General features: G+C 38.6%; 1 protein-coding gene and 1 non-coding gene across 2 annotated transcripts in view; both read left to right on the top strand.

The window, feature by feature from the left end:
- The first annotated feature begins 6,413 nt into the window (after nucleotides 1-6,413).
- The window catches only part of STX12 (syntaxin 12), a 32,230-nt gene continuing 12,589 nt past the window's right edge, over nucleotides 6,414-26,054 (top strand). Inside the window, exons 1-4 of the mRNA XM_063104805.1 lie at nucleotides 6,414-6,622; nucleotides 18,289-18,358; nucleotides 20,155-20,254; nucleotides 24,170-24,307. Coding sequence (XP_062960875.1) covers nucleotides 6,505-6,622; nucleotides 18,289-18,358; nucleotides 20,155-20,254; nucleotides 24,170-24,307 — 426 coding nt within the window. The 5' untranslated portion in view covers nucleotides 6,414-6,504. The remainder of the gene's footprint in view (nucleotides 6,623-18,288; nucleotides 18,359-20,154; nucleotides 20,255-24,169; nucleotides 24,308-26,054) is intronic.
- On the top strand, nucleotides 13,351-13,457 carry LOC134385310 (U6 spliceosomal RNA). Its single transcript, XR_010024302.1, has one exon. It is a non-coding gene; the product is annotated as a U6 spliceosomal RNA (small nuclear RNA).

Genomic DNA, 26,054 nt, shown 5'->3' on the forward strand with positions numbered 1-26,054 from the left:
TCTAGGTCTTTTTTATAGACACGTGTTTTCATTCCTCTTGAGTAAAAATCTGGGAGTGGGATGGCTGGATTGCTGGGTTGTATGGTCAGTTTATGTTTAACTTTATAAGAGACTATCAAACTGTTTTCCAAATTGACTGTACCATTTTGCATTCCCACCAGGAATATATGATAAGTACTACTTTTAATGCAGTCTTACTTGCAATAAGTGAATTGCTCCATTGATCCTTCCCTACCATTCTGCAGGAAGCTTACCATGCTAGTGATAATGATTCTTTACTTTTAAAATATGAAACTTATTTACTGAAGTATAGCACGCACAAAGAAGAGGGCACACATCACAAGTATATGACTTGATGAATTTTCACAACATAAACAGACCTGTCTAACCACCACCTAGATCAAGAAATACAATCTTAGAGCCTCATCTCATGCGCCCATTCCTAGTCACTCCTTCTCTTCCTCAAAACTAACTACATACTATTCTGACTTTTAATAACATAGATTAATTTTGCCAGTTTTGAACTTAATAAAAATGAAATGATACAGATTGTACTTATTTTGTGTTGGGCTTTGTTAGAGGTTACCCATGTTTTTCACACAGCAGTAGGACATTTATTTTTGTGCTCTATAATACTACAGTTTATCCATCCTACTGTTGATGGATTTTTGGGTTGCTTCCAGTTTGGAACTAGAAGGAATAAATGCTGGGATGGCCTTCTTCATAATAGCCCCAGACTGGAAACAATCCAAATGCCCATCAATAAGAGAATGGATAATCAAATTGTAGTATATTTATATGATGAAATACTACTCAGCAATAAAATACACCAAACTACTGATACATGCAACATCAGGGATAAATCTCAAAAACATATGCTAATTGAAACAAACCAAATACTAAAGAATACATAAAGTATGAAGTTCAAGAATAGGCAAAACTGGCTAGCTGATTATCTCACTTGGTTAGAGTGTGGTTCTGATAACACCAAGTTCAAAGGTTTGGATCCCCACACCAGCCAGCTGCCAGAAAAAAAAAAGGATAGGGAAAAATAATCTGCAATGATAAAAATCAGAAAATCATATCTGGGGATGAGGAGAATTGAGTCAAGGAAACTTTCTGGGGTGATGATGCAAATGTTCTATATCTTGGTTTGGGTAGTAGTTACATGGGTGTATACAAGTGTCAAACTTTATTGAACTGAACATTTAATATCTGTGCATCCTATTGTATATTAATTATAACAATAAAAGTTAAGTACAGAAAAATGCTGCTCGGTCCTAAAAAAATGCTGCTATGAACTATACCTGGTTTTTGGAACATGTATGTATGCATATCTGCTGGGTATACAGGCACACCTTGTTTTATTGAGCTTCGATATGTTATGCTTCACAGACATTGTGCTTTTTACAAATTGAAGTTTTGTGGTAACCCCGTTGGTGCCATTTTTCCAACACAGTGTGCTCATTTCGTGTCTCTGAGTCATTTGGTAATTCTCACAACATTTCAAACTTTTTCATTGTTATTACATGTGTTATGGTGATCTGTGATCAGTGATCTTTGATGTTACTATTGTAATTGTTGTGGGGTGCCACCAACTGTGCCCATATAGGAAGGCAAACTTAATATATGTTGTGCGTGTTCTGACTACCCCACCAACTGGACTGGCCATTCCCAGTCTCTCTCCCTCTCAGCAGACCTCCTTATTCCCTGAGACACAATACTGAGATTAGGCTAATTCAATGGCCTCTAGGTGTTCAAGTGAAAGGAAGAGTCACACATCTCTCACTTTGAATCAGAATCTAGAAATGATTAAGTTTAGTGAGGAAGGCATGTCAAAAGCTATGTTAGGCCAAAACCTAGGCCTCTTACACCAGTTGGCCAAGTTGTGAAGGCAAAGGAAAAGTTTTTAAAGGAAATTAAAAGTGCTACTCCAGTGAACACATAAATGCTAAGAAAGTGAAACAGGCTTATTGTTGATACAAAAAAAGTTTTAGTGGTCTGGATAGAAGATCTAACCAACCACAGCATTCCCTTAAGCCAGAGCCTAATCCAGAGCTGCCCTAACTCCTTTCAATTCTATGAAGGCTGAGTGAGTTGAGGAAGTTGCAGAAGAAAAGTTGGAAGCTAGCAGAAGTTGGTTCATGAGGTTCAAGAAAAGAAGCCATCTCTATAACCTAACAGTGTGAGGTGAAGCCCAAGTGCTGATGTAGAAGCTGCAGCAAGTGGTCCAGAAGATCTAGCTAAGATCATTGATGAAGGTGGCTACACTAAACAGCTTTTCATTGTTGATAAAACAGCCTCATATTTGGAAGAAGATGCCAACTAGGACTTCGAGACCTACAGAGAAGTCAATGCCTGGCTTCAAATCTTCAAAGAACAGGCTGACTCTCTTGTTCGGGGCTAATGCAGGTGGTGATTTGTTGAAGCCAATGCCCATTTACCATTCTGAAAATCCTAGGGTCCTTAAGAATTATGCTGAATCTACTCTGCCTGTGCTCTATAAATGGAACAACGGGATGACAGCTTATCTGTTTGTAGCATGATTTACTAAATATTTTAAGCCCACCGTTGAGACCTACTGCTCAGAAAAAAAGATTCCTTCCAAAATATAACTGCTCATTAACAATGCATGCAGTCACCCAAGAGCTCTGATGGAAACGTACAAGGAGATTAATGTTGTTTTCATGTCTGCTAACTCAACATCCATTCTGCAGCCCACAGATCAAAGAGTCATTTCGACTTTCAAGTCTTATTAGTTAAGAAATATGTTTTCTAAGGCTGTAGCTGCCATAAATAGTGATTCCTCTGATGGATTTGGGAAAGTATAATGAAAACCTCCTGGAAAGGATTCACCATTCTAAATGTCATTAAGAACATTAGTGATTCATGGAAGGAGGTCAAAATATCAACATTAACAGAAGTTTGGAAGAAACTGATTCCAGTCCTCATGAATGACTTTGAGGGGTTCAGGACTTCAGTGGAGGAAGTAACTGCAGGTGCTGTGGAAATAGCAAGAGAACTAGAATTAGAAGTGGAGCCTGAAGAAGTGATTGAATTGCTATAATCTCATGATAAAATTTTAATGGATGAGAAGTTGCTTCTGACCGTTGAGCAAAGAAAGAGATTTCGTGAGATGAAATGTACTTCTGGTGAGGATGCTGTAAACACTGTTGAAATGAAAACAAAAGACTTAGAATATGGAACAAAAGATTTAGAAACTTAGGTGATAAAGCAGTGGCAGAGGTTGAGAGGATTGACTCTAATTTTGAAAGAAGCTCCACAATAGGTAAAATGCTACCAAACATCATCATATGCTACAGAAAAATCCTTTGTGAAGGGCTGGCTGGTTAGCTCACTTGGTTAGAGCATGGTGCTGATAACACCAAGGTTCGGATCCCTATACTGGCCAGCCCCACAAGAAGGAAAAATCTTTTGTGAAAGAGAGAGTCAATCGATGAGGCAAACATCATTGCTGTCTTATTTTAAGAAATTGCCACACCCACCCCAACCTTCTGTAGCCACCACCCTGAGCAGTCAGCATCCATCAACATCAAGGCAAGACCCTCCACCAACAAGAAGATTACAACTCGCTTTAGGCTCAGATCATTGCTAATGATCATTTTCTAGCAATAAAGTATTTTTTAATTAAGGCATGTATTTTTTTTTTAGACTTAATGTTACTGCACACTTAATAGACTACAGTGTAGTGTAAACATGACTTTTATATACACTGGGAAACAAAAAAATTCATGTGACTCACTTTATTGTGATATTTGCTTTATTGCGGTAGTCTGAACCAAACCCATAACATCTCCAAGGTATGTCTGTAGAGTTAGGGGTAGAATTGCTGGGTCATAGGGTACATATGAATCCCAGCTCTGCCACTTAACCACTGTATGACATTGGGCAAGTACCCAGAATCTCCAGAGAACACCAGTTTCCTTGCCTAAACCAAAGAGCTAATCTTGCCTTGATGGGTGCAAACCCATAAAGACTACAGTATTTTCATTAATTAACAAAAGAACATAGTGCCGAGAGAACTTATTCTCTAAAATCATAGACTTCCAGAAAATTTCTGTTTGAAATATCAGTAAGAATAGAATACTCCACTCTACCCAAAGGATCTGAGTTATTTTGACACAGAGAAGCAGTCTCAATTTCTTTTTTTTCTTTTTTTTTTTTTTAAAGATGACCGGTAAGGGGATCTTAACCCTTGACTTGGTGTTGTTAGCACCACGCTCAGCCAGTGAGCAAACCGGCCATCCGTATATGGGATCCGAACCCGGGGCCTTGGTGTTATCAGCACCACACTCTCCTGAGTGAGCCACAGGCCGGCCCCAGCAGTCTCAATTTCTAACCCAGGTGCAGAGCTTCAGATAAGAGGTTTCCAGATACGACATTCCACATTTATCTTCACATTGCAGTTTCCAAGGAAACAGGATCCTGAGTCCTCTTGTCAGCTCAGGTTAATGATAATCCCTTTACACATAGCCTGGTGTGCTTTGAGCTGTCAAAACACTGCTTCTTTTAAATTTTACCCACAATCTATCTTCCCCCCAAATCCTAGCATAACTCACTCTTCCCATGTTTGGTGATGTGCCCCATGATTCCTCTGGCACACAGTTTTCCTTGCAGTAGCAAGTTAATAAACTTAACTTTGTGAGGCCACAGGTGGTCTTTATCACATGGGCTTTATCTTGGGGATTACTGATAATGTATGTAAAATGTGTTCATACTGCCTGGCACCTAAGAGGCATTTAAGAAATGGTTAAGGGCCGGCCCGTGGCTCACTTGGGCGAGCGTGGTGCTGACAACACCAAGTCAAGGGTTAAGATTCCCTTACTGGTCGTTTTTAAAAAAAAAAAAAAAAAAAAAGTAAGAAAGAAATGGTTAAATTATTTTCTATTATTCATGTATTAACTCAGTAAATGTTTATTTCACATCTAGTATTTACTGCTGTGAGATGCACACATGGAAATCACTTTTATTTTATACAACCATATCTTTAATTCATAGGAGGAAAATATCTTCACTGAACTTCACTTCAAATAGTGTCAAAAATAAATGAAAAAAATCTCAGGACTGTTTTATACGGAAAAAATACAATTTACATGATTTACTATAAGATTTGACATAAAAGTATGGATTCTAAGAAGTGGTGGGGTTTTAGTAACCAACACAAGAGCCCCCACATGTCATCTGTCCCTTTCTATAGAGAAAAAAATGCTTTCATACATGCTCCAACAAAAAATAGAGATAATCCAGCTTTAGAAAGTTCTAAGGCTGAATACAGTCTCACTTGCACATTTGGGGTCCCCCCTACCCCACAGGCAAGCAGCTTCTTTTCTGCATTTTCCACAGACTGCAAAGAAGGCTGAGGTGAAGTGGGGCAAAGAACACAGGAAACACTGCCAGTTCTTCACTTCTCACCATCTTGATCTCCTCCCAAACCAAAATCCTATCCACGTCTTTCCTTTTACCATATGTTCACAAAATGCAGTCTTCTGTGGGAACATTGAGATCATATAATCCAAACTACTTAAGGAAATAATTTTTAAATTTTGTCATTCTGGCTTTCCCAGAAACCCCTATTTGATACAGATGAGATTTAGGTGGAGAATGAATTTGGGATTACGCGATGAGTTCTAGGGAAGCGGCGAGATGACGATGGAGTCAGCTTAGTGTTTGGGTTTTCAGTCAAACTTCAGTAAAGCGAATTAACCTCTCTGGTCTTAATTTTCGCATCTACAAAAAGGAAAATAATAATGCTTACTTTGCCAAGTTACTTTAACATTTAAAAAGGATTGTCCGTTATGTATTCTAAAGATAAAAATGCTGTGAGTTAATGAAGAACTGCAGGGAGGATTCACACACAGTACGTGTTCAATAAATATTATCATTATTTTATTGTTAGATTAGAAAAGGAGTGGAGAGGGAAATGAAAGTGGTTGGGAAAGCGTAAAAGTGCTCCGCAAATACTACCAAAGCCCTAGAATTGGAAGTAGAGTGAGGAATTTGGGGTTGCGGTTTGGTTACGGATCTGAGTTTCAAGGTTGTTGAATTCGCCCATATTTGGGCCTGAATTCTCACATTACAACAGAATAGGATGTAAGGGCTGAGATCATCTGGTACAATTTTGTACACATCGAAAATTCTTGCCTCCTGTCACTGTGCCCTGGCGAGGAACAACACCACCGCCACCCAACCTCATCCAATCTGAGCCCCAGCTGTGTGACGCCATCGCCCCGACCCACACCACCAAGCCTCGGGGAGCGAAGCCTCTAGTCCACAGCCCAGCACAAGCTCCAGCGGCGCCTGAGCAAGGGGGCGGGGCGGGGGCGCGCGTGCGCGCTACGGGAGGGCGGGGCTAGTGCGCACGCAGCTTCCAGCCCCTTCCCCCGCCCTTGTTCTTCCCGGTTTCCCTGTCAGCCTGCGGGTACTGTCTGACGGCTGCTTCCGGTGGGAGTGCGGTGCAGGGCAAGCGGTTCTCAGCTCCTCGTCATGTCCTACGGTCCCCTAGACCTGTACCGGAACCCGGGGCCCTCCGGGTCCCAGCTCCGGGACTTCAACAGCATCATCCAGACATGCAGCGGCAACATCCAGCGGATCAGCCAAGCCAGTGAGCCGGGGGACCGAGATGGGGAGGTCGGGGGCCGTCCTGGGGACAGGCCTGGGGAAGGCTGCCGGCACACGGAGCCCAGCCGGGGCTACGGCCAAGGCCACACCGGAGGCCGTCTCGGGCTCTCCATTCTGGGGGCGGCGGGCCGCCATCCTCGAGTCTGTCAGGCCCTGGCTCCCCGAGGGTCCGGAGCTCCAGCTGACAATTAGTTTCTTCTCAGAAATTCTGCCTTCACGGTATTGGGGCCAAAACAGCACACCTGACAGCCCGAGGGTGGGAGGGGGTGTGTGTGTCACTTCGAGAGCAGCAAGTGTGTTGACTTGGCGCAGTGGTCAGCCGAGTTTTTCCTGTCATTCGCCCTCTCCCCACCTACATTATTTTCCTCCTTTGCCAGCTTGGGTCGAGGGTTGCTTACTGATTTAGGCTTTGGGTTGACATTCTGCTCAGCCACTGGCTCCTCGGAAATCAGCAACTTTCAATTAAGGGAAGTGGAGAGTGCATGTGTTTGGGTGACTTAATACAGTCTTCCTGTAATGAATTCGTAAATCAGACACAATGACTGGTATTTGTGGGGGGGATAACTTCTGTTTTAATAAACAGAGTTCACCAAAAACATTTCAATTAACATTAGTTTGCCTTTTGTAGCAAAGAATTTGGGTATATTTTTGGATTTTAAGCAGATAAGGCTTTTGTTTTCCTTCCCAATTTAGCTACTCTTTTGAACAAATCTGGTATACGGAGAAGCTCAGGGACTTCGCTGCAACCACACAGGAAGTAAGACATGGTAGAGTTGGTGGTGGAATTCAGAATGTCATTGCTTGTCTTAAAACTCTCTCCTCACTATTAGAGTCTGAGTGAATGTGTAGCTGAATGAGTCAAATATAGGCTGTTTCTTTGCTTGAAAAATCATCTCAGAACCTTATAAACAGGAGGTCAACAGCAGTAACATTACTTGGAAAGAATGGTGATCACCCTTGTTTATTATTGTTTTTGTGAGGTTGGCTGTAGTCTGTCAATAGGTAGAACTAGCGGGCCCTAAATTACAATTATATTCTATATTTTAAAGAATAATCTGTCACTTTGCTTTTAAATTTAAATGCATATTGTAGAATTTGAGAGGTCGAAAGTTTCTGATGGGAAGGGATTGCGACTGGGTGATTTGGAAGTGGAAAGAATGTATGTGGCTTGTTAAATTCAGAAATAAAATAAAATAATATGATCACTGGTTAGAAACCATAGAATTGTGTTCCAATTTCCTTTTGTGAGGGAGCTGTAATACAGGTTAGATAAAAAAATTCTGTTTCAAGGCTGAAACTTTCTTGTTGAGGCTAAACCTAATTTTAATGTCTATTTGTGAAATATTTATTCAACATATATTTGTTTGAGTATCAGGCTATGTAGTAAGTATAGGAATTGCATGTATCTTTCAATAGGGAGCCTGTGGGGTACATAAACATCCAAAATATAAAGTTGAAAGAGATCAGAGCCATAGAAGAAGTATAAATAACATTATGTAGGTTTTCAGGGGAGAGAGAAACCATTTTCAATTGGGATGGATCAGGGGAGACATTAATGGCATTTGAGCTAGATCTGGAAAGATGGTGGAAAGGATATGAACCTTTGAAGGTAAAGAGGAGAAGAGAATTTCAAGAGGGAATAAAATGAACCGGTATGGTAGTGGAAAAGTATAGGGTATATAAAGAAAAGGAGAGTAATTTAATTTGGCTAGAGTGGTGGACTCCAGAAAGTAGTGGAAAGTGGAAATTAGTGTTGGAAAGGTAAGTTGGGGCCCAAACATGAAGGATATTAAATACTAAGTTAAGGAGCTTGCATTTCATTCTTTCAAGAATGTGTAAACTGAATTGGAATGTGAGAGACTAGAATCAGAGACACCATTTAGGAACTGTGAAAATGAAAACAGGCTGGCTGGTTAGCTCAGTTGGCCAGAGTGCAGTGTTATAACACCAGGGTCAAGGGTTCAGATCCCCATACCAGCCAGCCGCCAAAAAAAAAAACAAAAGAAGCAACAACAGAAAGAGGAAGGAAATGATAGGAGAGGTTTCCTTGGTAATAGTATTGGTAAGAATTAGCTGTTTATTGGGCATTGGGCTCCAGGGAATCATTGGAGTCAACCGTTAATAATATTAATAGCTAACATTTGAGTACATAGTGAGTGCCAGGTAGCATGAAAAGTGCTTTACGTATATTTTCTTACTTAATTTTATAACAACTCTGTAAAGTAATTACCAGTATTGTTAACATTTTATGGGTAAAGAAACAGACTGATAAAGGTTAAATAATTGCCCAGCTAACAAACAGCAATACCTGAATTTCAAACCAGGTCTGTCTCTTACGGCCAGCAATTTGCTGTTTTATAATTTTTAATTAATATTACAGTTCTATAGCAGTTAACACTTCAAGTATACAGGTGACTTGTTTTTTCACTCTCCAGAGGACACTCTGGGGGAATACCTGAAGCTGTGGTGCTTTCTGTTCTTGCCGTATGTCCATCTCCCCTGCTAGGCTGTTAGCTCCTTTGAGACAGAGTACATGATTTTTTTTTTTTTTTTTTTTTTTTTTTTTTAAAGATGACCGGTAAGGGGATCTTAACCCTTGACTTGGTGTGGTCAGCACCACACTCACCCAGTGAGCGAACCGGCCATCCGTATATGGGATCCGAACCCGGGGCCTTGGTGTTATCAGCACCGCACTCTCCCGAGTGAGCCACGGGCCAGCCCCAGAGTACATGATTTATTCATCTTTATATTTCGAGTACTTATCTCAGTCCCAAGCATATGATAGATTCATTCATTGACTATGCAGCAAATATTCTTTGAGCACCTGCCATGTGCTGGGGATAGAGCAATGAACAAGAGACAGAATCCCTGCTCTGATAGTGTATGTGTGTGTTTATGTATGTGTATGTACATATACATACACATATAAATAATATCAAGTAATAGTAAGTCCTATGAAGAAAAATAAAGCAGGATGCTGTGGTTTGAATGTCCCCCCAAGCTCATGTTGGAACTTAAATCCCAATATGGTGGTGAAAGGTGGGGCCTTTAAGAGGTGATTGGATCACAAGGACTGTGCCTTCTGAGTGGATTGTTCCATTCATGGAATAATGGGTTAATGGTTTACTGGGTTTTCATGGGCCTGGTTCTGATGGCTTTATAATGAATGGGAATGAGAAGGTTAGCTCTCACTCATACCATTCTCACCATGTGATCCCTGGTTGCTATGGGACCCTGTAGAGAGATCCCACCCAGAAGAAGGCTCTCAGCAGATGTGCCCCCTGGACCATGGACTTCCTAGCCTCTGAAACTATAAGAAATAACTTTCATTTTAAAAATAAATTACCCATTTTCAGGTATTCTGTTATAAGCAACAGAAAACTAATACACAGGGTAAGTGGATAGAGAGTGAGGGAAGACAAGGGTGGATGTGCTATTTTAGGTTAGTTGGTCAAGGAAGGCCTCTCTGAGGAGGTGATATTTGTCTTTTTTTTTTTTTTCAAGATGACCGGTAAGGGGATCTTAACCCTTGACTTGGTGTTGTCAGCACCACGCTCAGCCAGTGAGCGAACCGGCCATCCGTATATGGGATCCGAACCCGGGGCCTTGGTGTTATCAGCACCGCACTCTACCGAGTGAGCCACGGGCCGGCCCGAGGAGGTGGTATTTGAGTGAGTAGACACCTCAATGAAGTGAGGGAGAGACTTACGTGAGTAGCTAGAGAAAGCATTCTAAGCAGAGGGCAAGAGCAAAGCCCTTAGTGTGTTCAAAGAATAGCAAGGAGGCCAGTGTGGCTGGACTACAGTTAGAGAAGGGGAGTGGAGTAGGAAAGGAGGTCAAGGAGGTAGTTAGGGATCAGACCCTATAGGGTCTTGGTGTATAATAAATTGTATTCAATTGATTTGAAAAAATGAGGCTTTTCTACCATTTTGGAACTCTTCCTGCCTCCTTCCCCTTGTACTATGTAGTATCTACCATATCCTATGACCTTAGGCAGTGTAAGTTGAAATCCTTTCCTTGGGATTGTTTAGTTAGGAATTGGGAATTTTAAATTGATAGGATGATGTTGCATCTCCCCAGTTATCATGCTAGTGCCTCCCCCACACCTCTCCAAGACATTGCCAGCATACCCAAGTATATCCTTGGAATGTGAGCTCGTAGATGTATATCCTCACACCTATACAGCCCTGCAAGGACCTGTACTCATTAAAATAGCTATTCTTTTTTCTAAACTGTTCAACCACAGAGGTGGGTTTGGAATTGCTGAGCACATCAGTCTGAAATACAGCAGCCCACTGTGAGGCTATTATAGGTACAGCCAAGGTTGACTGCCCAGTACAAACGGTTGTTATCAGTATATGTGGGGTACAGAGGAAGTGTACTTGACTCTGCTTATTGTGAAAGGATGGATCTGGGCAAGTAGTGCTGAGGCAGATACAGGAAAAAACCTAACAGCCTAAAGTTAACCCTGAAGAGATTAAAGAATAGTATTTCTGTTCTTTTTGTTGCTAATTTATTGATATGATTTTGCTTACTAACAAAATAAGGAGTTGAACTTTTAAAACTGATTATCATGAAATCCTGTGGGTTCCTCTTTCAAAGTTATTTTCTTTCTTTTTTTTTTTTTTTTGGTGGCTGGCCGGTACAGGGATCTGAAACTCTTGATCTTGGTTTACAAAGTTATTTTCATATATGCCTCTTTTTATTTCATTGCCATTCTCTGAAGTCTTCATTATCTCAACATCTGTATTCCAACAGCATACTCTGAGTGTCTCTGCAGTTCCTCTTGATGCTGCTACCTGAAATACATCTAAAATCCTGTTTTCATTATACTGTTCACCTCCTCAAGAGCCTAATGTGGCTCTCTGTTGTATACTGCATCAGATCTTAACATTCACTCTCTGGGATCTTAATCCAAATTAGCCATATTTTCTTCTCCTCATTCTTTGCTACATGCAGGTTATTTTTCTTAACATCCCTGAACACTTGCTTTTTGCTCCAAGTTTTTGCTCACTCTGTAATACCTTTCTTCTCCCTATCTCACTGGCTATATAAATTATACAAATCCTTTGAGTTGTCCTTAAATCCTGCCCCTCGTAACTAAGCCTTCCTTTGATTTTGAAAGATAAAGTCAGCAGATCTTTGACTGAGTCCCTGCTCTTCTATGTACTGTTAAACTTAAACAGGTTATTTTCCCTTTTTGTGTGTTACCCCATCTGTAAAATGAACGGAATTGTTAAAAGGGGATGTTAGAAAGTATCTTGTGTACTGCCTGGCACATAGAAGATATTCAATAAACAGCAATATTAGTTGTTGAGTCCCCTGCCCCACTGTAGTTTAGTAGTTAGGTGGGCAGGCTCAGGAGTCATACTGCCTGGGTTTGAATCCTAGATCTGCCTTTTACTAGCTGTGTAAACACATTGCTTTACCTCTCTATCTCAGTTTCCTCATCTATAAAATGGATTTAATACCTACTTCATAGGGTTGTGAGGATTAAATGAGATAATTTATGTAAAATGCTTAAAATAGCACCTGCTACATAAGAAGTGTTTAAGAAATGTTAGCTATCATTTTTTGTTTTTTTTCCTTTTAATTCACAAGCAATTTTCCATCACAGTAGCACTTATATTATTGTTTAATTAATCCAAGCTTTTTGACCTTGTCACTCCAACTAGAGAGATCACAAATGAGAGGTCAGTGGGGATAGAGATACCATGCATTATACGTTTCTCTTTAGCTACAGTGCCGGGCACAGCAGTGGATGTGTAGTTGGCATTCATTATGTATTTAATTGATTTTATCATTGCTAAGTACATTTTTCTTGGTCTTGAGTTTGATAATAGCTATCCTCAATTGAGTGCTTTTCTATGCCAGACATCGTTCTAAATTTAGTTTTAAATTATCTCATTTTATCCTCACAATAACCATATGAATGTTCTCCTGTTATTCCCATTTTTTAGGTGAGGAAACAGGAGCACAAAGGAGTGGAACCTTTTGCTCAAGATCACTCAGCTAGATAGTGGTAGAACCAGGAATCAAGCATAGGCAGTCTTAATTCAGAGCCTATGCTCTTAACAGTTACATACTCTTGTCACTGCTATGGTAAATGGAAAATCATACCTTTATTAACTAGTACTCATTTTCAGTTTAGTTTAGAGCTTTACTATTGCAGTACAGTGACTTTTTTAAAAGTTAAGAAAGGGCTGGCCGGTTAGCCCAGTTGGTTAGAGTGTGGTGTTGATAAAATCAAGGTCCAGGGGTTGATTCCTGTTACTGGCCAGCTGCCAAAAAAAAAAAAGTCATGTAATTTTCATTGTAGCTATATAAAAATAGAAAGTAAACCAAATTTTCAGAGTAAAACACTGAGATGACTTCATTGTCATAATCACCATGTATGCTATCATTTTCTCATTTGGTATAAATAATGTTTTTTCATTGAATATCTAATGTACTGAATTAGAGCATTAGATTCTGTCAAATGAAGAGAAAATTTTTCCTCACCTGTAATGTTTTCAATATGATTAGACTTTGATTTGGATTAAGGTTCATTTGGAGCTTCAGATTCTGCTGATATCAGCTAAAAGCACATAAAGAGTGTTCAATTTAGAGTAGTTCCTAGTGTGGATGTTAGCTGAAATGTACAATAAATTGATTAGCTTTATATTCTTTTAAAAGTTTTAGCCAGGACATGTTTTTAAAAATGAGAGGTCAGTGCTCGCTTCGGCAGCACGTATACTAAAATTGGAACGATACAGAGAAAATTAGCATGGCCCCTGCGCAAGGATAACACGCAAATTCGTGAAGCATTCCAATTTAAAAAAAAAAAAAGAGAGAGAGAGGTCAGTGATCGGAGAAATTTGAGGCCTAGTTTACAAAATTGTTTACATGGAACTGAAAGATTTATCTTTACAATTGACCTAGTCATCTGGTTTCTAGGATTATGTAGTATTTCATAGGAGATAATCCATTATTTTCATCCAAAATGTCATAACACATCAATCTAAAGTAAAACTTTCATTTACTAGAATGCTTGGAAAAGAAGTTTTCTCATTAACCAAGTTGCCAGAAAACCCTTTTTAGATTCAACTCATTTTGATAAAAATATTTCTAAAAAGTATCACTTCACTTTTTGATATTTTAACTGTACTCAAGTGGAAATAAGAATATATGTAAACACTCTATTCCTTTTTGTACTTTAGGTTTATTGAAGGATACGGTTCTTAGATGTAAAATATATGAGTCACTGAGTCACTAATTTTGGACAAATCCCTGATGCTGGTGGTCATGGAGGCAGTATATAAAAAGTTCTGCTTCTTTGGATTCCAGTAGACTAAGATACTATTGTCCTTATGATTTGAGTTTTAGGGTATCTGATACCTGTGTCTTGACTGGAAACTTTTCAGAAAATATCTTAATACGTAGGAATTTAGAAAGAGTTAAGGAAGGCTTAGATTAATTCTCGTGCTTAGCTAACAAATTACTCTATGAAGTCTCCATCCCCCCAATTTCCCCAATCTCCTCTACCCCCACTCCACAAATTCAGTTCATCTCAACAAAGGAAATCAGAAAAGTCTAGATAAAAGTCTGGAAGAAAACAGAAAATTTCTCAGCTGAGAATACACAGAGAAGAGCAGATTATAAATTGATTTTTTCCATATTCTATAAAATTCCCATGGCTCTCTAGGGTATTTAATACATTTTGATAGATGATTAATAACTTGATCCTCTGACATACCTCTAAGAAGAGTTCTACTTTTTTGACTTTTTTGTTGGATCTACCTTTATGTGTAATCATATATTCAAACAACTATTTACTGGAGGTGTGTGTGTAGGACATGGTGGTTGTCCACATACAAAAATGAGTAGAATGCAGTCCCTGCCCTCTAGAGGCATATACTCAGTCCAGTCCCATTTGTACCTTGCAGTTACAAAGTTAAGAAAGTCACAGGTGGAGCTTCTTTATGCCAAACTTTTAGGCTGCAAAAAAACTCCTTGGTTACACAGCATCATTCTGGGACTAGCGCTATTTCATTATTACTGAATTTTAGAATTGAGCAATGGTGGGAGTACTTATCATTTAGTCCTCACATAATTCTAAAGATCTAATGAGAGAAAATAAAAACCCCACACAAATAGTAAGTAGTCAATAAGTGTTAGTTAAATCTGAATGTTATCTACAATTGGCAAAAAAGAGACCCATCAAAATGAAATCACTTGCTTAGTGCCATACATCTAGTTAGTGGTCAAGTCTGGCTTAGATTAGGTCTCATTATTCCTAGCTTATATTCATTCATATCTTCTGCCTTAAAAAGAGTTCCATGCTGGGGCCGGCATGTGGTGCTGATAACACCAAGGCCACAGGTTCGGATCCCATACAGGGATGGCCAGTTAGCTCACTGGGTGAGCGTGGTGCTGACAACACCAAGTCAAGGGTTAAGATCCCCTGACCAGTCATCTTAAAAAAAAAAAAAAAGTGCCATGATGTAAAGGGAAGCTGACTCAATTAATCAGTAATTATTAATCAATAATTATTTTTGTTCCCACTGGGTGCCTGGCACTCTGCTGGACTCTGGTGAGTACAGAGGAATATTTCCACAGGTGGAAGTGAATTGGGAAAGGGAATAGGTTAGAGCAAGGACATCAGCCTATATGGCACAGAGAGCTATTTAGTTAGGGAGGTATCAGATAAGTAGGGTGGGGTTAAATGGAACACTGGGAAATCTAGGCCTGCCCCGTGTGACTACATTCTATTTCCTTTAAGAGATGGACTTTTGAGAGAACATAATGTGGCACAAGAATATAGCCACTGGAAGTAGCCCCGGGTTTGAATTCTTGTTATTATGACACTCTGCTCAAAACCCATCAGTGGCTTCACATTTCATTAAAACTCAAAGTCCTTATAATTATTTACAAGGTCCCATATAATCTGGCTCTCCATTACTGCTTTGGCCATTTATCTCTCTTGCTCACTCTGCTCTAGCCAGCCTGGCCTCCTTGCTGTTCCTCAATCACACCAAGCACTCTTGCCGTGGGGACTTTGTACTAATTACTCTCTGCTTAGAGTGCTTCTCCTCCAGATTGCTGCATGGCTTGATCTTTCACTTCCTTTAGATCTATGTTCAGTGTCACCTTATCAGAGAAGACTCTCTGACTACCCTATATAAACTAGTACCCTCTGCCCACTGCTGTCATTCCAGTCCTTACCTGAATTTATTTTTCTTTATACTATTTATCATCACCTGATATATGTTTGTTATCTGTTTTCCTTAGAATGTAAGCTTCTTGAAAACAAGTGTTTTCTAGGGCATAGAACAGTATAGAGTATGTAGTCTACTCAAAATGAATGAATGAGTTCCATAATTCTCATGAGGTTCAGTGTGCCCATACGGCAATACCAGGATAATAATATTTAAAGAATTGCTGGGGTCAAATAAGGTAATCCTTATCAAGCACCTAGCCCACTGTAAAATGCTCAGTAAATGTTAATGCCTGCCCTGTTTTATAATTTATATTTAATGTTGTCCAATTGGTAGTTTTAGTGGTATCTTGATTTCCATTTGACTTAGATAAGGACAGTACACATGTTAGTGATAAAGAAAAAAGGTTATTTATATCTTACATAATGCTACCTTGGCAGAATGCAGTAATTATAGTGATTACATTTTCTTATGGAACCATTAAGCTCTAAGTAACCTTCAATTAATAGAATAGATATATTTTAAGGAAGCTTTGTCAAAAGGCAAATTTCTAATCAAGTGAATCCTATATTTCAATTATGAAATTGGAGTTCCTCTTTTTGGGGGGGGGGGGCAGCTGGCCAGTAAGGGGATCTGAACTCTTGACCTTGGTGCTTGGTGTTACCAGCATCATGCTCTAACCAAGTGAGCTAACCAGACAGCCCCTGGAGTTCCATATTTGCTAGGTCTTAAAATAAGGTGAAATCATAATCTGAAGTGCCACAAACCTATATATCTTTGACTCTGGAAATTTTTACATGATGCAGTGATTTTGGCTAGGGAAAAATAACTTGTACATATGGCTAAGGACTGGGTTGTTCATTTCTGCAATGAATGAGTAGAGTAGAGTCACCCAGTAATCAGAAGATTTTTGCCTAATTATTGCTTCTGATCAGACTTATAGACTATTAGCACATCATTGTTATTATAAGGTACTTAATAAACTTTAGATTGCATTTTTACTACTTTTGGTGACCAAATTGGGGACAAGATTATGACTGTGACTTCCAAATTTTGTTAATTTAAAGAACACCATTACCATTAAGTGAATTTGGAACAATTAATTTTTAAGTTTCAAAATTCTAATAAGTTAGATTTTTTTTCTTACTGGACATGGAAGCATTTTATGTACAGTGTCCCTATAATATTCACAAATTGTATAATACACATTGATTTCCTCATCTTCGTCCACTAACCCAGTCATTTTTCACAAGTGAAACTTTGACACTAATCCAGAGGACAGGAAAGGCTCTCACAAAGGAGACTGTCTTTTGGCTGGAGGAGCCATATATCTTTCGTGAAGTTCTATTGAAACTTGAAGATAAGTGTGTTTCTTCTGGGTGAAGAATGCTCTATTAATGTGTCCTGTACTCCAGCTACCTATAATAGAAGACAATGAATGCTCATAAAAAGCAAGCAAGCAAACAAGAAGTCACACAACAACTTCCTACCTCTGTGAATGAATAAATCTCCCCCACTCTTCCCACCAGCCAGAAAAAGAAAATGGAAAGCAAGGCACAAAAGAAATCAAGAGTTCTATTCCTGTTGCAGAAGTCAGTGAGGGACAGGGGTGTTCAGATTCCCAGGCAAGCTGGTGTCAGAGTATTCCTTCTTACTTCCTCTGGACCTCTGCTTTCCTGGTCCAGGCTAGGGGTTTAAATGTCCAGGATTCAAACATGACCATTCCTAGTCTTAAAATATCTAGGAAAAGATAGAGCATGCTCAACCAAATTGTGTGTTTGACTATATCACAGTACAGACAGCACAGTTGGAAGAACACAGCCATCAGAGTCTGATGTACCTTGGATTGAATTTTTGTCCTGCTATTTATTAATTTGGTATGTTTATATAAGATACTTTACCTCTCTAAATGTATTTTCTCATGTGCAAAATGAAGATATATCTACTTCAGACTGTTGCTGTGAAAATTAATAAGAGAATGTATACAAAGCTCCTAGTGTAGTGTCTGGCACACAGAGGTACTCAGTCAGTGGTACTGTATCATTAAGAATAAGTGTACATTGTTTTCCAAAAATGGCTGCTATAGAAAAATTATTGTGTATTAATGAATTTAAATTTTTTATTGTTGCAATTGATATTTGGTATCAAGGCTCTTCCAAAGGTAATGAAATTTCTAACCAGTGCCATGGGATACCTGGAAAAATTAGCAAATTCTTTGGGGATGACAAACAAAACCACCTTATTCTTAGTGACATAGTTACTCTATAGGAGAAAAGTGAACCTTGTAATTAGTTTTTGGAAGAACACATATGCCAAGGTTTTGTTCATAGCATGTTTTCTATTAGTTGCATGTACTTACTCAGGATATGGAGAGACCAGTGAGCTGAGAAGTAGGGTGCTCATGATGAATGTATTTTTCTTTTAAATAAATCTTTTCCCCCCCTCTCCCCAGCTGCTCAGATAAAGAATTTGATGAGCCAACTAGGAACGAAGCAGGACTCAAGCAAGCTACAGGAAAATCTGTGAGTAGTTTCTTAACAAGGTTGGGTTTTGTGAGGGCTTGTTGAGGACATACTTCAATAGCTGGATCCAGAAGAGGGGCAACAAAATATATATATTAGTGGATTGTCATCTCCATTCTTCTCAAAGTCCTTGAACTCTCATTCTTTCTTCCCTTGGGCAGTTTAACAGAACAATTTAGGGAAGTAGAGAAGGGAATTCCTACCACTCTTAAACTATATTCTGCTTGCTACTTTGCCTGAATGAGCCTCCTTGTTGGCATAGGACCCTTGATGATCCAGTCCAGTTGGATATTCAACTATATATAATATTAGAAAAATGTATTCAGAATCACCCAAAGGGAGACTGAAGGAAAGAATAATGGACTGGTAGGAGAGAATCTTGATTCTTCTTATCATATCCTCATTGACTCCATTTCTGCTCTTAGAAGTTCTATTCTTCATTTTTAAAATATACTGAGCAATAATCATTGTTTTCTGTCCTAGATATTGTGAAGTGAGAGAATAACTGTTATTACTGTGAGCATACGAGATAGATATGAAATATCTCTGGATATTTTAGTATTCCCTGGGATGTTCAGGCTCCTGATAGACTCCCTCTTTTATTTTTTATCCTGAAAGCCCATTTGCAGTGAAAAAAACACTAATGTGTTGTCTCAGTCCTTTTGGGCTGCTATAACAAAATATCATAAACCGGGTAGTTTATAAATAAAAACTTATTTCTCATAGTACTGGAGGCTGGGAAGTCCAAGATCAAGGCGCTGGTAGATATAGTGTCTGGTGAGGGCCCACTTTTCCATAGATGGCACCTTCTTGCTGTGTACTCACTTGGTGGAAGAGGCAAGGCAGTTCTCTGGGGCCTCTTTTATTAGGGTACTAATTCCATTCATGAGGGCTCCACCCTCATGATCTAATCACCTCCAAAATGACCCCACCTTCTAATATCATCACGTTGGAGGTTAGGATTTCAACATATAAGTTTTGGGGGGACACAAACATTTAGACCATAGCATGTGGTTTCTGTTCTCCCTTAAAAACTTTACAGAAATGCCAGAGAGTAGAGGAAATCACGAATGAAAGGAGCTCTTTTTAAATTTCCACTACTTTCCAATCCCAGTTAATATATTACATATTCTTCCACTTGAATTTCCTTCCCTCCCTACTCTTTATGTATTTTTAAACAACACAGCCTTCTTTATTTTGGAGGGAAATGCCAGAAAGTCAGGTATAAAAAGCAACTTAGGAGCCAAGAATAAAGCCGAAAAAGAACCACCTTTAAGCAAGAATGTGGGAATAGATCTTTAGAGGTTGTTCCCTAGGGTAGGTAGGAAGCTATGCTTTTAATGCACATTTCATTCAACCACCCATGCCTGAATTCTAGTCAGTGGACTGTGACAGACACTAACCTTGCAGAAATCCTGGGCAATTCAATGTGAGAATTTTATAAGAGATTTCAGTGTGTTAAAACTATTAGATTTAGGTGTGGGTGGCAATTGCTCTTCTTATATTTCTATCAGAACTGATAATATACTTTTCTTATCTCCCCAAAGAGTTAAAATTCCTGATCTGTGCTTCCTCCAGCAGGTGTAATTGAGGCAGGTTCTTTCTGCTCAGTAATGTGAAGATGACTTGAAGTGGGCTTGCCTGAGGTTTTGTTGTGAACCTGGGCATCCAGGGCCCATTTCTTCAAATGGCCCTTCATTCCCTGCATTGTGACACACTCTGAGAATAAAGTGACACTGAGTATAACCAGCTCTCAAGAAGTGACAACATCCTGAAACATATCTTTTCTCTCTTAGGCAACAGTTACAACACTCCACAAATCAGCTCGCCAAGGAAACAAATGAACTGCTGAAGGAATTAGGGTCCTTGCCTCTTCCCTTATCTACTTCAGAACAGGTTGGTATTTTGTTTTATTTATTAACAGGAAAGGACCTTGTTTTATTAGAAAGGTAGTATGTGTAACAAAAAATAAGTTGGCCTTTGGTGCTAGATAGACCTTCTCTGAGCCTCAGTTTCTCTATCTGTAAAATGGGGGATATGTGACTGTTGTGACAATAGAAAGCTGTATGCACCAGATGTAGCAAAGTACCTGGAATTTAGTAGGTACTCAATATGTGGTGGCTGCTGCTGTTATTAATAATATATTATACATATATTAATAAAATGGTTTAACTGAGAGGAATCTCAATGTTTGCATCTCTTTGGGATTTGGTTAGCAGCTTTATGTTTGCAGACTTGGTCCTAGTTTGGTTTGTATCCAGTATCTATAAATTTCAATCAAACCTCGTCTATATTTTGCAGTCACCTTCATGTCACACCATGAGTCATTCACAGGTCTCAAGTTAAGGAAATGCTCAGGGGAAAACATTTCCCTTTTCAAGTAATTTTATTCAATGGCCATTTAAATACTTTAAAAACACACAATTTTTACTGGGATTCATTGTTCCCATGTCTTTTCTTCACACATTCCTGAAGTCAGACATGTCCCTTCCTTCATCTTGGCTTAACCCTTTTACCTATCATTCACAGTCCTCTCTCTTCCAGGAAGAAAACCTTCTCCATCTACCTTAGCCTACTGTGATTCTATTTTACTTTTAGTTTCAATGCCATTCATGGGGGCACTTAACTTATGTTGCTTTTTATTATTGAACTTTTGAAATGATGATGTCCTATCTCTGATGGCTCTGAAGACAAAGCCTTCAACTTTCCTATCCTGGGAGCTGGCTCAGTTGCTACAAAGTAATTATGATAAAAAGAATCTTAATGTAATTACCCTTTGGTTATCTATATATGGTCTGTTTGTTTTAGTTGTTACTCATGCTGGCCTTTCAATTATGGGCCAGTTACCCCCTGCTATCCAGTATCTCCAAACTGCTCCCAAATTACCCTTTTCCTCCTCCCAGGTGTGCACTTAGGAATACACACTTGTAGATAGTTTTCATAGTAATAAGAAAGGAGTCTAAGGGTCTGATGCCAGACAGAGTACTGAAAGTACTTAAGAGTTATATAGTACCCCAAGCAAAATATAAATAGAAAATTAAGTCTTCTGCCAAAAAAATTTTCCTCTAATGTATTCCAAAACCAAATAGAAGTTATTTGAGGATTATGCATGCTGTTATTCCCTTCCATTAGCTAGGATCATTAAGAACACAAAATAGGTCTACAAGCATACTCTCTCTGGTGAAATATAATTCCTTGGATTCCCTTAAGTCTATTGTGCTGAGGACCCATTTGTCTTTTTACTCTTTCCTCATCTGTTTAATCTTAGCCTCATCACCCATCTTTTCACTACCGTCCTGTACATCAAACATCCTACTTTTGGTTTTTTTCCATACTAAGTACTATCATCAGTGATCTTCTAGTTGTCAAATTGAGTGGCCTTTTTGGAGTTTTTAATTCACTTTTCTTCTCTGTATTCTTTCTCTCTCTTTTTTTTTAGTGGCTGGCTGGTACAGGGATCCAAACCTCGGACCTTGGTTTTATCAGCACCATGCTCTAACCAACTGAGCTCACCAGCCAGCCCTCTGTTTCCTTTGATCCTCTTGCTCAACCTCTCTCCACTGAAACTTTCTTTTTTCTATGATTCTCTTTCATTCTGTCCCCAAGCTGGTGATCCCCAGGTTGAGTCTCAGCCTCCTCTAACTCTACATCCTCCTAAAAGTGGGCGTGCCCCGAGGCTCTCACTGATCCTCTCATTTCTCACTCCACATTTTCTCCCTCAGGAGTCTGATCTACTTTTATGACCTCCCTGTCACCTTTATGATCATGACTCCAGATCTTTTTCCATCCCTAGCCCCTAAGCCTTTAAGTACTTGGCCCATGTCCTAATTCCTGTTCTGAAATCTCCTCTTAAATATACTACTTTCATATAAAATTTAACATGTTGGCTTATACTGAGCTCCTCATGTTTCACCCAAACACCTTACCTAAGTTGATTACACTACTTACTGTCATAAAAAAGTCTGTGCTTTTTGCCCTAATATTCCCATTCTTGCAAATTTGTCCTAAGGGAAAAAAAAATCTGAAGGAAAAAACCCCAACTATATGTACTATGGAGCCAAATTTCCTGTATTTAAATTCCACTTTTGCCATTCACTGTGTGATCCTGGGCAAATTACTTAACCTCTCTGTGCTCTGGTTTTTTGATCTGAAAAATAGGGACTATAAGAGTACCTAATTTATAGGTTGTTGTATGGATTACATGACTTATTATAAAAAGCACTTATAAGAGTAGCAGTACATGGCAAGCACTGTATAAACATTAGCTATTACAGTGGGCCTCATTTTAGCTTTATTTATAATAGTTAAAAACTGGGAACAATCTAGAAGGAATGTTTACTTAAATTTACTAGATCAACTTGATGGAATATATGTAACTATTAAAAATCATAATTGTGAATAGTATGGTAACATGGAAAATGTGTAATGGTATTCTCAAAAGATGATATTTTTGGATGGCAAGATCAGGGAGTGATGTTCCCCCCTTTATTGTTATAATGTTGTTTATGTAAAAATAAAAATCCCAGAAAAAGGGAAAAAGGTTCCTCACCTAAATATGCTTTCAGTACCATCGCTCTCCCAGGTTTGAAATTTGAGCAATTCTTGACTATTCCTCTTCTTCCACAGTCACAAAGTCATAATGTTTCTTAATTTCTTTGTGATCCCATGACTGATACTGTGTCCTCCTAATGTTAAACCTAGACTATTGCAGTAATCTTTTTGACTTGTTTCTTCCTTCCATTCCACCTTATACACCATCACAGACTAATTTTTCTAAGTTACCATTTTGTACCCATCATGTTCCCTGCTCAAAAATCTTCATTGCTTTTTGTTCTTGAGAGATTGACCCTAAAACTCATTAGCTTGTCATTTAAAACCTGCTATTGTTAGCCCCTTCCCTGCCTTTCCAATTTTATATTTTAGCTACTCTCATGAATAAACCTTTGGTTCCAACCAAACTATCTCCTTATAGATATTCTTCAAATTTCTGCCACCATGCCTTTGTTCACACTATTCTCTTGCTTGGATTTGCCTTACCCTTTCTTTCTGCTGATTCACGTCTTACTTTTCCTTTAGTATCCACCTTCTCTTGAGGCCTTTCTTGACCACTTGAGTTCTTACTGATTATTCCTGCCTCTGAACTTCTACAGCACTAATTGGATATGGCAATCATTTATAATGACTTTGTTACTTGTCCACAAATAGGTGGCAAGTTGTTTGAGGTCAGGGGTGAGTTTTTACATCTGTATTCTTCGCATAGGGCAAGTGCCCTCAGTATGTGTTTTTTGAGACATAGAAGTAGAAGCTTAGTAAGGGTATCCTGTAGATAAACAAAGTAGTTATCAAGTTCTCAAAGATTTTAAACCTCACTTAAAAAAACTGTAAAAGAAAATGATCCCAGGGTTTTTAGGGAAGCTGTGAACTCAATATAGATGAATACAGTCTCAACATTTTAGCAAAAACCAATCTCTGTTGTCTAGTCTTAATCCAAAGGTATTTATTCTGCTTTTGGATCCTCCAGGGAACCAAAATTCTGAATTGCAATTCCTTCTGAGATTACTTTCCAAGGCAAATGATACCCAGTTCCCAAGTTTGTCAGAGTGAAAGAAGGAAAACTCTGACTTGGTCTGTAGTATTATCCAGGGATTTGAGCTAGCAAAGAGCAAATTTATTAATTTAAGGAAGAGTCTATTTCATAATAATTTTCCTAGGTGGAAATTTGTAAGTGGTATAATTTTGCTTTTAATGAGAATTAAAACCAAATGCTTCTGGGTTAATATGAAATTTCAAGTTCTTGCTTAACTTCCTTAGCGCCAGCAGAAACTTCAGAAGGAACGCCTCATGAATGACTTCTCTGCAGCCCTAAACAATTTCCAGGCTGTGCAGAGAAGGGTATCTGAAAAGGAAAAGGAGACTATTGCCAGAGCAAGAGCTGGATCTCGTCTTTCTGTAAGTTGATTCCCAAAATAAGACCTTTGCAATTTCAGGATGTTTTTTCCCAAGTTTTCTTTTTTCTTTCCTCTTTTACCATTAGCCTTTGTTTACTATCACCTCAAACAATAAACATATATATCAGCTGCTGTGAAAATGTCATATTGGTATAACCTATGTAAAAAAAATACGTATGCATATGGCCAAAGACTAGAAAGGAATATGCACAAGAATTATAAAAATGGGAGGTAGAATTATGTGTAATTTTGTTATACTGGTAATATGTTAAAAACTTTTTTAAAAAAGGAATTATTCTATTTCCTAGAATATAGTGGACTAGGTTATTTGGACTAGGCCTCTCTTTTTAGAAGAATTATCAAATACTGGATTTTTAAAAAACCCAACTTCTCAAATGTATCAAAGAGCCATGAGAATATTGAGGTCAAAATCTAAGAGATGTAAGCAGAGCATTGAAACTGCTTTTGCACTGAATACACTTACTGAGGGCAAACTCAGACTTTAGTTTTGATGTCCTCTTGGCATGAGGAGGATAAAAGTCAAAGCCAGGGTCCACACAAGATGGAGAATATAAAAGAAGATGCTCCTCAAATTAAACTGGACCCTAAAAGACTATATCATTAGGGTATGAGTAAACCAAAAGTAAGTCCTCCTTTCTTCCAGCAGACTGCAAAAAGATTGCATCAGTACTGAACTGAGCAGGTGGTGGTGGAAGTTAGGAGTGAGAGGAAACCCAGACAATAAACTGTACTACACAGTAACTATCAGGTGTATTTACTGCCCAAATTCATACTATCTGAATGGTTCAAAGCCTCAAGCTTCAAGTGGTCCTGGACTGGTAGAGCACCGGGCAGAAGCAACCATAGATCCTTTCTGTGAAGACTCCTTTATTATAGCCAAGAAAGAATACCATCAAACAATTTTTCAAGGGCAATGGTTAGGATACAGTTAAAAATAACTGAGTACACGAAGAAACAAATTACACTGAACCAGAACTAGTAGAAACAGTGAAGTGAGATATACCTATGAAGACTTTATTTTTTTATTTTTTATTTTTTTTAAAAAAATGACCGGTAAGGGGATCTTAACCCTTAACTTGGTGTTGTCAGCACCACGCTCACCCAGTGAGCCAACTGGCCATCCGTATATGGGATCCGAACCCATGGCCTTGGTGTTATCAGCACCACACTCTCCCGAGTGAGCCACAGGCTGGCCCATATGAAGACTTTATATATTAGAATTAAACTTGAAAATATCTGCAGGAAGAAGGAAACTACAAAAAACTTTGAAAAAGTATCAAAAGAATTTCTAAAATTGAAAAATATAATGTGGAAATCAAAAACTTAATGTATACAGAGTTTAACTAGAAAATTGATTAGAAAATATTATCCAGCATATAGTACAGGGAGTTAAGAGGTTAAATATGGAAGAATGGTTATGAGAAATGGAGAATGAAGTGAAAATGTCTAACATAGTTTTAATTGGAGTTACAGAATGAAAGCAAACATAAAGCAGAGGTGATATTTGAAGAGATTATGGCTGATAACATTCCAGAACTGATGGAAGACACTAACCTACAGTTTCAAGAAGCCTAAAAAATCCCAAGCAGTATAAATAAAAAACTCTTACATGGATACATCAAAAAGAAACTTCAGAACACCAAAGACAAAGAGAAAAATCACAAAATTAGCCAGAGAAACAACAGAATACCTTCAAAGATGCAATGTTAGATTAACAGTTGACTTCC

This window comes from Cynocephalus volans, chromosome 8 (genome assembly GCF_027409185.1).
Source record: "Cynocephalus volans isolate mCynVol1 chromosome 8, mCynVol1.pri, whole genome shotgun sequence".
Lineage (NCBI taxonomy): Eukaryota > Metazoa > Chordata > Mammalia > Dermoptera > Cynocephalidae > Cynocephalus > Cynocephalus volans.